This window comes from Acomys russatus, chromosome 27 (genome assembly GCF_903995435.1).
Source record: "Acomys russatus chromosome 27, mAcoRus1.1, whole genome shotgun sequence".
Taxonomy (NCBI): domain Eukaryota; kingdom Metazoa; phylum Chordata; class Mammalia; order Rodentia; family Muridae; genus Acomys; species Acomys russatus.
The window spans coordinates 53,348,696-53,363,484 of NC_067163.1; the positions used below are offsets into that span (position 1 = coordinate 53,348,696).

The 14,789-nt window shown below is 41.9% G+C and overlaps 1 protein-coding gene across 1 annotated transcript in view; it reads left to right on the top strand.

Moving 5' to 3' along the window:
• The first annotated feature begins 1,717 nt into the window (after nt 1-1,717).
• Nucleotides 1,718-14,789, top strand: part of Naf1 (nuclear assembly factor 1 ribonucleoprotein) — a 31,928-nt gene continuing 18,856 nt past the window's right edge. The window contains exons 1-2 of the mRNA XM_051169662.1: nt 1,718-2,112; nt 5,794-5,956. Coding sequence (XP_051025619.1) covers nt 1,844-2,112; nt 5,794-5,956 — 432 coding nt within the window. The 5' untranslated portion in view covers nt 1,718-1,843. The remainder of the gene's footprint in view (nt 2,113-5,793; nt 5,957-14,789) is intronic.

Here is a 14,789-nt window from a genome sequence, read left to right on the forward strand (position 1 = left end):
AAGGCTACTGTGAATCTTAGAGTCACATTACTTCCCAGACTGCGTTCTTCAGCGTCTTGCCTTACCACTTGTCTTCTCTACACTCTATTTCCCCCATCTGTGCATTTCTCTGTCATAAAAATGCATAGTATGAAAAAAAAATACCAGGCATGGTGGTTACACTTTTATTCTCAGCCTTTAATCTCAGGAGGCAGAGGCAGGTGGAGCTCTGTGAGTTCGAGGCCAGCTTGATTTATAGAGGGAGTTCCAGCAAGCCAGGGCTACACGGAGAAACATCGTCTCAAACCAACAAATCAAACCAACAAACAATACTATTTGCGTCTATAGTACCTTTCTCTAGTACAAAGATATCACTTGTTTTCGAATTTATCTTTTCTACTGAACTATTAATTCCTTCTGAGTAGGACTGTGACTCATAATTTTTCTTTCCAAGACAGGATTTCTCTGTGTAGCCTTAGCTGTCTTGGACTCCCTTGGTAGACCAGGCTGGCCTTGAACTCATAGTGATCCACCTGCCTCTACCTCCCTGAGGGCTGGGATTACAGGAGTGGGCTACCACACCCAGTCTCATTATCTTCTTGTGTACTTAGGTTCCTCAGCAGTGTGTAGCTCACAATAACGTTAAGTAAACAATTGTGTATTTTGTGAAATAATGGAAGAGCTGAGAGTTGAACACATGCATATTGATTTGGGATATCTGAACGCTGTCTAATCATTGTGTTAGTATCCAAGGATTTCCATGACACAACCCACCAGTTTTAACCTGCCAGTGATCTACTCTTGAACCTTGTGTGGCATATTTCAATTATCTCCTCAGGATTTACTTCTGCTTTTAAAACTTCTACTGGATTGTAAACATTTTAATATACAGGGATGCCTGGATTAAATCTTCCTTTAGTTTAATTGAAACTCTTTATGGAGCCCATGTAATAACTTGTCAGTAAATCATATATACATTTTTACAGAGTACTTCATAAATACGTATGCCTATTAAATTGTTACAGTATTATTAGGTGAGGTATTGATGCATCAAATTGAAAGACCCAGAAAACCAGAACATTCTGACCTCTCCCTTAAGTCTTCTTTGTTTTTTGAGATAGGGTTTCTTTGTGTAGCCTTGGCTATCTTGAAACTAGCTCTAGAGACCAGGCTGGCATCAAACTCATAGAGATCCGCCTGCCTTGCTTCGGGAGTGCTGGGATTAAAGGCGTGCACCACTGATGCCTCGCTTCTTTCCCTAAATCTTAACTTTGTGCTCGAGTGCCTTCCAATCTGACTAAAGGACACCCAGACTAAAATGCTGCATTTTGGGGTCGGCCCACCCTTCCCTATGAAGCAGCATCAAGTGTGATATAGGCATTGTCATAACACTAACAGCAAAATCCCTTTGCCACTGCTGTTGCCTTTTCAGTGTACTGGAGAATGGAAAATGAAAAAGTTGCTTTCCTTTCTTTCACTCTCTCTTTCTTTCCTCCTTCCTTTCTTTCCTTTTATAGTGAGAGTGTAAGTGTGCTTTATATCTTCATTTAACTTTCAACAGATATCACTAAGAGTGTCTTTTCAAGATAGCCTGGTTCAAGAGTCTCACGCACAGCAGTGAAAACGGCGGACTTAGGACCGCGCGGAAGCCAAGTTCTCTACGTACTTGGCGTCCTCCAGGCCCTGGGAACTCGCGTCCCGTCACGTGACGTCACCCGCCTTCCCGGAAGTCCCGTGAATGACGCCGGGGGCGTGTCTTCAGGCCCCTCCGCGTGCAGTTACCTGAGAGACGCGCGAGTTTTGGTTCCGCCGCCGCGAGCCAGAGGAGAAGCTCGAGTTGGTGGTGGGCGGCCCGAGCGCCGCCATGGAGGTGGTGGAGGCCACCGAGCAGCTGCAGACGCTCAAGTTCGGCGGCTCCGGCCAGGCCTCCGCAGCCCCGCCGCCACCTGAGGAGCGCCGGGACGCCGAGCAGGCCGAGCACGCCCCGAGTTCCGAGGCCGGCGGAAGCGCGCCGCAGCCGGATCGGCCGCAGCCGAGCGAGGCCCGCGCCCCCGGCTCCGACGCCGTGGAGCTGCCGCAAGTGCTGCAGGCCTCGTACTCCTCGGACTCGGATTCGGATTCGGATTCGGACAGGTCGAGTGCACGCGAGCCCTGGGGGGGTTGCTGCAGGGACCCGGGGCGCGGGGACGGGGGTGGCGGGAGGAGCCTAGCTGGTACTTTGCGCGAGCGCTTTGCCGGCCGGCGCAGCTGATGCTCAGGGCGTGCACGTGCGCCCTGGGAGCGGGCACCCCGGCCTGGCCGCATTGCTTTTCCACGCTCTCGGCTGGGTTCTAGGAGTTGCCATTCTCCTCCCAAACTAGATAGTCCGCAGAGACACAGGTACAGTCAGTAGCCTGTTTACAGTGTAGAAACCCCGACATTTGTAGGTTATTTTTGCCGTGTTAATATCGTAGCAGCTCAGTGTAGCGTATGCTTTAGGCTTTATAACTTTTGACTTTTGTTTCAGTTCAGAATTGCTACTTTTTCCATCGAGTCTACTTTTTTCAAATGTTAGTTGAGAGTGAGGAAAAGGAATCCTTTCTTTTTAAAATGGTAATTATTTCTGCACATTAGTGTTCTGCCTGCGTGTATGTCTGTATTGAGGGTGTCAGAACCTACGGAATAGGACTTACAAACAGTTGTGAGCTGCCATGTGGGTGCTGGGACGTAAACCCGGGTCCTCTTCTGGAAGAGCAGCCAGTGCTCTTAACCACTGAGTCATCTCTCCAGCCCAACTTTATGTTTCAAAGTCGATTCCCCTCCATTCCAGCAAGGGTCTCATATATATCCCAGGCTGGTCTACAGCCTGGGACGATGACGTTGGTTGAACTCCTGATCCCCCACCACCCTTCACACACTAGACAGTTAATGTTAATTAGGGAGCAGGATTCTATGAGATTTGCTAACCAGTATCTGGGGCGCTGTGCTTTACACAGACATTTCTTCTGTGTCTTTTTTTTATAAGATCCAATGTTATCAAACTACAAATATTTGAGCAAGCATAGGGTGAGGGGGTTTTCTTCTGAGCAGGAGGACAAGGTAGACACATGATTTGGAGACGCAGCAGTTTAGAAAGCCATTGACTAAGGGAGAATAGGTTTCTAGTAGAGGGAGAAGGTGCGAAGAGATCGGTGGATGGAGTTAGGCCAGTTATGAACCGCTTGGCCTCTTAGCCGGTCTAAGATGATAGTCCATCTTGTAATCAGAGCCTGCACTGCTGGGAAAGTGACACAGGATGCAGATCAGGAGGCGGGTTTTGAAGCCACACATGAGCTGTGACGCAATAGTGTAACTGAATTAGCGTTTGGAAATGTCTTCTGACCCTTTGGCAGAGGGTACCAGGTATTTGAAGAAAATTGAAAAAGGTACATTTTGCTGGTGTGCCAGGTAAATGACATCTTGTCAATAAATCTCAAGGTTTTGTTAGATGGTTCCCCCCCCCCCCGCCTCCACCTCCCAGGGAGACATGAACAGACATCTCTTCGTCCCAGATAGTGCACAGTAACAGGCAAAGTTCCACCCAAGCCTAGCTTAGGGAGCAGCGAGCTTGTTGTGCTTGCATACAGGAATACGGGTGACTCTGTCACGGAAGAGCCCTGGAGCTCTGTGCTGTGGTGGCAGCTCTGCCAGAAGGCTCTGCCTTGCAGTTACTGCTTTTATAACTTCAGGTTAGGGCCTTGTGAGTTTCACTAGTTTCTTGAGTCTTCTGGGGCCCCTCTCCTCCCTCACAGAGGCAGTGTTTCAGTTGGGAGGAAATGGCTACACAACGGTACCCCAAAATGGCTTTTAAGCTGTGGACAACCTGCATTTTGAAAAATGCTCTGGAGAATAGGGAAGGGAATAACTTGGTAAGTAGGGGGTTGGCTCAGAGCAGCTAGTATTTGAGTTGAAAATGTAGTAAGGGATACATGTTTTCTAGGCTGAAGGTACCAAATTGAAGATACTAGGAGTTTGGTGGATGGTAGAAATAGGTTCCATGTGAGGAGTGGGAGGAACTAGGGTCTGGATGTTTCTAGAAACCTGACATAGTAAGGATCATGTCTTTATCTTGTTCACAGTATAGATGTTTTGGAGGAGCATTAACATTTTTCTGTATGTTTGAATATTTTCTTAAAGTACAAACTCGGACAGCTACCATCTTGGTTTAACAACTGTTAGTATTTTGGTATAACTAGTTGCATGTTACTGGACCATTTAAAACTAGTTTGCTGCAGACATCATGACATTCAAATATATCAGCATGGCATTCTTGTTATAATTGAAAATGTTTCTTTCATGTAACATATTCTGATCATGGTTTGCCTCCCTCTTCTCCCCCCAGCTCCTTTCACCTATCCCGAGTTCACACCTTTCTCTGTCTCTTTAGGAAACAGACAAAGAGAGCATTCCCTCCCCAGGGTCTGTTAGCCGAGGGTAGCTTCAGAATTGCTGTGTAGCCAAGGGTGACCTTGAGTTTTGGATTCTTCTGCTTCCAGGAAAGCTGAAGTTTCAAGCATGTATCACCATGCATGGCTTAACGTAGATGTTCTTTTATATAAACACAGTACTGTTACTAAAATCTTAAGTCTTATCTCTTGTCCAGTCACAATTTTGTCTTTTTAAAGCAAGAGCAGGAGCTCATTTGGATGCGAGGTAATGAGAAGGTCAGAGTAGCAGCAGTGGGATGAAGAGTCATTGTGGAGAGAGGCCAGTTTTGTTGTTGTTGGTATACCGCTATTACAGAAAATGTGAGGTGAGAAGCAGTGTCCTGAAACAGGGCATTGTGGGAACAGGAAGTAGAATGGATTAGGAGATTAGACTATTATGAGTGAACTAGGATGAAGTACTTTTAAAACGATGCCAGGGTCTCACCTGCCTCAGCTGGATGGAAGACTGAGTAGTGAAATAAAAAGAGGCGGTAAGGGAAAGATACTCATTGAGTAAGAAGAAGGCGTTTCCCCCTTGCTTTTAACTTGCTGGAAATAGGAGTGAGGTGTGTAAGATTCATATAGTTGTGATTGCTATGTACCTAGGTGTTAGTAATGTCAGGGCTGAACATGGAGGCATTTATCTGCATGTGGATAATGATTGAGATCATTGAAATGAATGTTTTATGCCTGAAGAGTGCAGAGAAAAAAAGGTGACTGTGGGCGAAACACTTGAAAATAACATATAGAAACTGGCTGAAGTAGGGGGTCTGGTTGAGTCAAGCAAAGTTTTCAGAGTGAAGTGGTCACCATGGCAACTTTGAAGCACTCCCAAGGTGGTGACTGAGAAGAAACTACTCATTGAATTAAGTAGCCCCATCCATAGGTGACTCAGACAGGTGCTTTGCCTAGAGTTACTGATAGCAACTGATTGTTGTGTGCTACATTTGTATTCTTCTCATAGAGACTGCATGTGACACTCTTGGCCCAGAGAGGGCCCAGGCTTTATATATTTTTAGTCGTCATATATTCAATGCCAGAAATAGCATCTTCCCACAGGTCTTCATGGCACTGCTATTACATTGACCTTCTCATGACCTTTTCATTCTAATGAGCCTTGTTCTTGCTTTAGGTCAGGGAATTCAAAATGAACAAAAAAGTCTGGGTTTGGTGGTATACACCTTTAATACTGGCACTTCTGGAGACAGAGGCAGCCAGATCTCCGGTTCAGGGCCAGCCAGGTATACAGAATTCCAGCACAGCAAGAGAGTTACACAGAGCAAGAAAAAGCTAATTGTTTCCTACTGGAAACTTGTTTGTTTGTTTTTAACGAAAGTACCTGACTAAGTTTTCAACTTTTCCTCTACAGTGAAACAGATTCAGATAGTTCAAGCTCCTCCTCTTCCTCTTCCTCCTCTTCTTCCTCCTGTGTATCTCTTCCTCCAGTGCTGTCAGATGGAGAGGAAGATGTACAAGTCGAGAAGGAAAATAAGAATATCCCTCTTAAAACAAAGGATGAGTTGCTTCTTAACGTAAGTACCTATTTCACATTGCTTGCTCCACGAGCTCAGTGCTCTTGCTGGCTTTTTGTATGTATTTCTGCTGAGCTTTGCCATTCTTCTGTAAAAGAGTCATGTGGGAAGTTTCTGAAGCTTCTTCTAACCCTGACACATGAGGCATTGCCTTCATTTTGGTGACTGCCTTGTTTTAAGCCTTTCTAGGCTGGACACAGGGCAGTCAGGTTCAGGCCACTTGCTTATTAGTATACACAAACAACCCATGGCCTCGTATTCATTCGATAGCACTACCAAAGCAATGAGAAAAATTACTGTATGAGCTGGTTTTCTGTCAACTTGACCCAAGCTAGAGCCATCAGAGGTGAAGGAACCTCACTTGAGGAAATGTCTCCATGAGATCCATAGCCATAAGGCTTTTTTCCCTAGGCTGGGTTTCTCTGTGTGTAGTCTTGGCTGTCTGAAATCTCGCTAATTAGTGATCACTCGAGGAGGGCCCAGCCCTTCATGGGTGGTGCCATCCTTGGGCTGTTGGTCCTCTGTAAGAACACAGGGCATTGTGGCGCACGCCTTTAATCCCAGCATTTGGGGAGGCAGAGGCAGGTGGATCAGTGTGAGTTCAAGGCCAGCCTGGTCTACAAAGTGAGTCCAGAACAGCCAAGGCTACACAGAGAGTCTCTGTCTCGAAAAACAAAAACAAACAAACAATAAATAAATAAAATTATAAAAAAAGAAAGAACACAGGCTGAGCAAGCCAGTAAACAGCACTCCCCCCTCCCCCCCAATAGCTTCTGCATTGTTTGGTCCACAAATCGGAAAGCTCTCCCATAATAATCAAAACATTTTTAATTCCTTTTAGAGTTGTAGAATACAAAATTCACTGGCTTTAATGTGTTTAAACATTTTAGATTACCTAGTCACTTGAAATCTTGTATTATTTTAAAAAGTCAATATTGGGAAACATGGTTTACATGAAATGGGTTATATTGGTGCCTTATTGAGGTTGTTGGCAAAATTTTTTGTGGGGTTAATTTACCTTAAGTTGTATAAACAGACAGAATAACAAGGTTGGTTGAAACCTGTGAGAAGAAAATAGGCTCAGAAATTAGAGTAAAGGCCAAATTGCTTGTTTTGGGTCTAGTCCATGCACTTTGGTTATTATCGATGCTTCTTAAAAGTTTGGCAATTGTTAGCTATAATTAGTGTAAAAGACTAAATTGATGACATCCAATAATATGAAATTTGAAGATTGTGTATTTCTTGGCTGGATTCTACCAATATTACTTGTTGCTCATAGTAATTTTTGTATCATTTATGCTTGACATAGTAGGCTTTTGGGGTAGTGTGCCATGGTTCAGGTGTTAGTTCATGATGAATTCTGGCAAACAAAAGCTCATAATCAAGTATTTTCTGAAAGTACAGGGATCCCTGTTGGTCTGTTTTACCTGTATCCTGATGATCTTTCGGAAGTCTTCGGATTATAAAACCAACAACTAGAAGGTCATAATTTTTAAGAAATACATCTGTATAACTTGATTTGCCCTATTGGGTCTGAATTTCTTAACATTGGGAATCTTTTGAAATTTAAGGCAAAATCTCACTGTATTGACACATGCACTCAAGGGGGGACAGTTTTCTGAGTAGAATACTGAGACTTTCGTGAGAAATCAGACAGGGTCTTTGGCCACACAGGCTAGCAGCTTTGTTCTTTGAGGACTGAGTTCATAACTGGTTTTTGCATCTCCCTGGCACTCTGTGACATAGTTGACTCTGATGGTAGGTTCATGGTCAGCAGTAGTGATTTCAAGAATGAATGTGAGTAGGTATTTTTTCTTTATTTGTTCTCAAGAAATTGTAATATATCTGTAACATATGCAAAGTACTTTAACAAAACCAATCATGTTCCCACTTTCATAGTATCTAATGGAAAGACAGTGAATAGAACAGAGACAAATTCTAGGAGTGTTGTTGAAGAACTTGTATTTGGCTCAAATGCAAATTGCCTGTTTTTTCAAAGTACATTGTTGTCCTTTAGAACTCTGAACAGTGCTGGTGTGTTCCTTTTTTTGCCCTGGAACTGGAGTTACAGACGAATAGGCGTGAGCTGGCTTGTAGGTGCTGGGAATTGAATTCTTGGTCTCCTAGAAGAGTGGCCAATGCTCTTAACCATTGAGCCAACTCTTCAGCCTCTGTTTATTTAGGTTTTTAAGACAAGAGTCTCTACATAGCCCTGACTGTTCTGGAACTCACTATTGTAAACCAAGCTGGCTTTGAAACTCAGAGATCTGCCTGACTCTGCTTTCTGAGTTCTGGGATTAAAAGTGTACACCATCACACTCAGCAAGTTTTTAATTTTAAAATTAATTGTTTTTTTTTTTTTTTTTTTTTTTTTTTACTAGATATTAACAGTATTAGGAAAGAAAAAACACACTACTGCTTTGTTGCTAGATGTAGTGGAGACCTGTCTCCGGTTTGCTCTAAATCCCTGACTCAGTAAGGATCTGTTATGACTCTCAAAGGATTCAACAAGTTCAAGGCATGAGAGTAGCTTGGGGGAAAAAATCTAGAGGACAGGGAGGGAGAGAGAGAAAGAGAAAGAAAGAGGGGCAGGGAGAGAGAAAGAGGTCCACTGATATATGGCTGTTTTGTTTTGTTTTTAATGAGAGATTTAACTTGCTGCCTATCGGGTTACACAGCCTTGAACAAACAATGGAACCCATGGAACACATACTAAGTTTGCTTGGCTTGAGCTTCATGGCCATCCCTGTTTGTGTGGGCAGGTCCAAAGAAGGCCAGCATGTGTAGGAAAGTGAAAGCCTGAAAGGCACGTGGACTAGTGTTGATAGTGGGAGTGCCTGTGAGCCAATTAGCAGGAAGGAGTGTGACCGTGCATCTGGAAGAGGGTGGCCATTGGGTTATTGTAGTGTACAAGCCAGGTGGGTGGTTTTCTGACAAGTAATGCTGCAGTTGGATTATCAGTGTTAACTGATAGAGGCAAGTACTCTCAAGTGAGTGATGCTAGGCTAAGGTAGAACTCAGTATTGTGAGAAGACAAGACTCAGCTCACCTCAAAATAACAAGATGACTGTAAAATTGGGTTGGAAAGTCATGGGAACTAAGGCAGCTATTGGGTCATTGTTTCCACGCCCGCTGGCTGTTCTTCAGTGTGATTTTTGTCTTTCCACACTGTGTTCACCTCTAGCCTCGTGGGCTTCTCTCTCCTCGCTCTAACACAGCACTGTCTTGTAAGCGCCCTCCACTGGCTAGTGTTTTGTTTCTTTTAGAACACTGTTATTAGGTTTTTGGTTTTGTTTTGTTTGTTTAATAACATGTTTATTAAGTATCATTCTTCTGGGAAGTGTCCAGTGTTTGCTACAACTAGTTCTATGTGCTGTTGGTTGTTTTGTTAAGACCTTGGATGGGTCACTGGCACTCTTAGGCAGTGTTAATTGCATGTCTTAGCATGGAGGTGCTGGATATAAGCAGTCTATTAATTTAATACTAATAAAACTGAAGAAAATGAGTTGTTTTGCTAAGTGCTCCAAACAGTTAATGGCAGCTTTCAGTTTCTATGGGTCCTAGGGGTGTCTGGATCATGGGCATGCCCAGTTACATTCAGGTCTATGTCCTATCTGCTTGTGAAGTGTTTCATCTCTGAGGAGTGTTCTGTTCAGATGTGCAAAGCTTCCTCTTTACTTACTTTCAGTCTGATTTCAGGCAAGAATGCTGCCTCTGACTCAGTCTCCTTAAGTCTATCCTATTGTTTGAAAATTAGAACTCACTGATCTGCCTATAGGTTGAGCACCCTTAGTGGGGAAATCTGAAACTTTGCGACTATTGACATATGACTTTTGTTTAATGTATAAAGTTATTTGAAACATTACATAGGATTACGTTTAGGCTATGTGTGTAAGGTATGCAATAAACAATGAATTTCATGTTTAGGTTTGAGTTCCAGCCCCAGCATATCTCATTCTGTATATGCAAATAGCCAAAAGTCAGAAAGCCAAGATTATTTCTGGTACCAAGAGTTTCTTATAAGAGACACTTGGTCTTTACTAACTGTTGCTCATGAGTTACAGGTATCTGGAAGTAACAGTGAGGTAACTTGGAGATTATTCATTTAGAACTAAACCTTATTGGCAGTGTTTTTAAAATTGGATCATAGCCACATTTTGTCATCCCAAGAAAATTAAAAATAAAAGACCATGCATAGTATCACATACTTGTAATCCTAAGAGTCAGTTTGAGCAGTGTAGGTACTATGTCTCAAAAAACAAAAGCCGATGAGGGAGGTGGTCAAGGGAACAGGGAAAAAGAGATTATTAACCATAGAGGGACTGAAAAGGGAGTCCTAGTTGGCCATGTTGATGATGTCACAGTTACAGACTCTGATGTGTGTTGCAGGATAGTTTTCCTCTTGGCCCCAGGCTCCTAGAATAAAGACTCATGAGATTCAACGTATATTTATAAGTATATAGGCCATGTAGCTAGGTACTTCTCTGACTAGCTCATAACTTATAATAACCCATTTATTCTAATATACATTGTGCTATGTGGCTGGTCACTTGTGCGCAGGTACCATGCATCTAATCCCACATCTTGCTAGTGAGTCTCCCTCCTCTGGCTCTCTCTCAGAATCCTTTCTGCCTCCCAGATGTCCCACCTCCTATTTCCTATCTAAGCTGTAGGCCATCAGATTTATTCTTGGCAGGTGGTATATGCATACAATACGCAAGATATTCCTCCTACAGATGTGTTATTTAACTGATTGCATTTCTTCAGCATAAAGGTTCTATAGAGCCTACACAAATGTAAGGCAACATATGCATCACCACCTTGGAGTTCTGTTAACCTTCATAGCATTGATTGTGTGTCACTGAATTAGAAAATTAGACTTTTTTGAGAAATTTCTCAGAAACTTACACTCTGAGCACTTTCTTCATTCAAATCAAATATAGTTGAAAATTTGAATTATTAAAAATGTTAGGGATGGTAATGTTGCAAGCTATAAACTAGAAATGAATTTTATACATTGTTGCTTATTTTCTTGTCTTAAAACCTGAAAGACTTGAACATTTTAAAATTGTGACTTTGGTCTGTGGAGATAAAGGGTGGTCAGTATTCAATAGGGATAATCATGTGTATCCATGCATATGGTGCAGCATGACCAGGAAAACACTAAATGTTGGTCAGCTATCCCTGAGAAATGAAACTTTCTAATCAAGACTGCCTTTGTTTTTTCTAAAAAAAATGTACTTCATATTTGGGTTGAGTATACTTACTTATTTACATGATTTTCTTATGCAGACACATTTAAAACATCTTCACATGAAGGAAAAAAAACTATCTGGGCCACCACAGGTTGTTAGAAGTTGCAGTGAACTATTTCATGCCTGCTTGATGTCCCAGCTCTTGTGAAATTGTGTTGAATTATGGTCTACACTAATCATTACTGAATATGTATTATTTATCATTTTGTTCTAAATATAGGGAAAACCTTCTTTAAGTTTAAGCTTTTTATAACTGGGTAGGTTTGGAATTTACTGCATTCTAATCTGGATACTAGTGAAAATTATCACAATACCTGGTGTTTAAGGAACGTTTTTATAGACTTGGAGAAAGATGATTTTTAATTAGTATTTGATATTATGCAATCAGAATTTTTTAAAAGGTTTTTGTCTTTCACTATACAAATGATTACATAAAGCCCATTAGCAGCATGCCAGAGATGCAGCTGTGATAAAGCCCCTGCCTTAATGCTCACAGGGTCCCAGGTTCCATCTAGCAGTTAATGAGTGATTTAAACTTCAAACAAACATTTCCATGCACTAGAGTATCTTTACATTTCCGGTGTATGTATACATGTGTGGTTATAATCACATGGATCCGTTCCGTATTGTTACTTTCACTGGTAGACTTTAATAAGTAATTTGTCTAGCTGAAGTGTGAAAATACCATTAGGTTGAAGGAGTAATAGTTACAGATTGTCAGAGGAGTGCTGTGTATTAAGCTGTAGGACTGAGAAAAGGAAGGCAGTTTGCCTCACGTTAAGGGAAGGCATCAGGGCTGAAAAGGCTTGTGAAGAGGGTGTGAACTTGTTCAAGGAAGAGTGAGTCTGTCACATGGCAGTTGTAGTCTCATTGAGTAGGAACTCAGAAAATGATAATTCTGTTTATTTATCAGCCACACAGCTAATGTCAGTAATAAACTGAACCTTTTTTTCATGTTTTCAAATGTGAGAAATGTGTTCTGTGGCATTCGGCAGTGCCTTTTCTCTTAGTTTTATGTAAGAATTTTTTTTGGGGGGGTGCCATGGGGCAGTGTTCCAAGACAGGGTTTTTCTGTGTAGGGGAGGCTGTTCTGAACTAACAGGCATCACTGCCTCTGCCTCCAGAGTGCTGGGACTACAGGTGAGCGCCACCACGCTACTTTTAGCAAGATCTTTTAAAAATACATTTTATTAATTTATTCACATTACATCTCAATTGTTATCCCATCCCTTGTATCCTCCCATTCCTCCCTCCCTCCCATTCTCCCCTTACTCCCCTCCCCTATGACTGTGACTGAGGGGGACTTCTTCCCCCTGTACATGCTCATAGGGTATCAAGTCTCTTCTTGGTAACCTGCTATCCTTCCTCTGAGTGCCCCCAGGCCTCACCATCCAGGGGATGTGGTCAAATATGGAGCACCAGAGTACGTGTGAAAGTCAGTCCCCACTCTCCACTCAGCTGTGGAGAATATCGTGTCCATTGGCTAGATCTGGGTCGGGGTTCAAAGTTTACTGCATGTATTGTCCTTGGCTGGTGCCCTAGTTTGGGCAGGACCCCTGGGCCCAAATCTACCCATCATAATGTGATTCTTGTAGGTTTCTAGGACCCTCTGGATCCTTCTATTTCCCCACTCTCCCATGCTTCTCTGACCTAGAGTCCCAATAGGAAGTCTTCCCCTCTGTCCCACTTAGTCTTCAGGTAACAGAAGATATGTGTAAACTTGTTTGTTGTTTTAAATTTTTTCTTACTGAAGTATAATTTCAACTTAGTTTTATATTTGAGTCTTTTGCAGAGTTTTTTTTTATGAAGTGTTTTGTTGTTTGTTTTTTGTGGTGTTTGTTCGTTTGTTGTCTGTTTTTGAGACAAGGTCTCACTATGTACTATGTAGCCCATTGTGGGCTTGAACTCTCAGAGATCTGCCTCTCTCTAAGATTAAAGGTGTGTGTCTCCATGTCCATTCTTGAACAATGATTTTGTTGACAGTCATGTTAGAGGAAAATAGGGTGAAACCATAATCGTCAGAAAAGAAAAGCTAAAAGACATTTCAAGAATCATTGACCTTTTTAGGTGCAGCTATCTAATGAGTTGGCCTGAGACTGGTTTGTATCATTTAGCAGTAATTAACGAGGGCACTAATTGTGCACTGTGGAGATGGCTGAGTTCACAGAACTCTGAAGCTTCTCCTGAAGAAGTTGAAAAATTATAGACAAAGTACTAAATATGCTCATAGTTGACAGAAACTGTACAGATCTAATCCACTCTTTTTTCCAATATGTCTTAGCAGATATAGGAAAAATAAAAATTCACTCTTGGCTCTCAGCGCTCCAGAGATTGGATCCTACTTTCCAACCATATCTGAAAAGGGAAGGCTCACCTAATAGTGTCAGGTAATTGGCATGCATTCTTCTGGGGTAATAAGAGAAAAGTGGCCAAATAATTTATTCTACTTTCCCTACTTTTCTCAGTTCTGTCCAAACTAGTAGCAGAAGGGGTTGGTTTCTGTGGAATTTCTGCTTCTTCCTCCTAGAGCCCTGGGCTGTTCTTACTCCATTTTTGTGAGTGAAAACACAAATAAGAGTCTTGAGAAAATTTTACCTTACATCACCAAATGGCCTTTTTTTTTTTTTTTTTTTTTTTTCCATAGTAAACCTTCAAATAAGGAGCTAGAGAAGTCAAAGCCATTGTAAAGGATGAGCATCATGTTTTAGGGCCTACTTTTGGCACAGTAGCTCTTTACATTTTTTGCTGAAGTTTTTTTGTTTTGTTTTTTAAATAGGATGCATTTTGAATGTTGTGTACTACACATTTTGAGTACTTCGTTGAACAGATAACCTTGTATACCTTACAGATGTTTCAAGAATCAGAATGTAATATTCTTAGAAGTGTTGTTAGGGTCTTTTGTTTTTTGTTTTTTTGTTTTGTTTTGTTTTGTTTTTGTTTTACTTTACTTTGCTGTGGGGCAGCCTCACTGTTTAGTTCTGGCTAGCCTGGAACTCTCAGTGTAGATCATGCTGGGCTCAAAAAAGGGCTCCACCTGCCTCTGCCCACTGTTAGTATTAAGGGCAGGCACCATCTCATCATTCCTGGGTCTTGACATTTTATGACTTGCTTATAAGGAACTTTTCAGAACATCATAGTGATTTTTGTTCCAGTCTGGTATGGAGTTTCCATTCTCATTACACTGCCTTTTTGATGGTGATTCCTCAGCTTCTTGTAAATTGTGTTGTTGGACATTTGTGCTAAAAGCTTTTACTCAGTTTTTTGCATTACAGAGACTGATAGCAGAAAGACTTTGCTGAGAGCATGTTAAGTAGGAGGAGCAGATTCGGAGCTGAAGGTATTGACAGCTAATGCCTAGCCACAGTGGAATCCAGTCTCAGTTATTTAATGGTATTATTTAGGTTTTGAATAATGGAGGATTATTTTGTCATGGTGAGTGAAGGAGTTTTGTTTAATGTAAGCTTTCTTAAATTGTGCTTGTATCACTTTTGCCTCAGAAAAACCTTTGACTTAGCTGTGGGATGTGTAGGAAATAAATGACTTGAACTTACTTAGTATATTGAATTTTTGTCATTCCT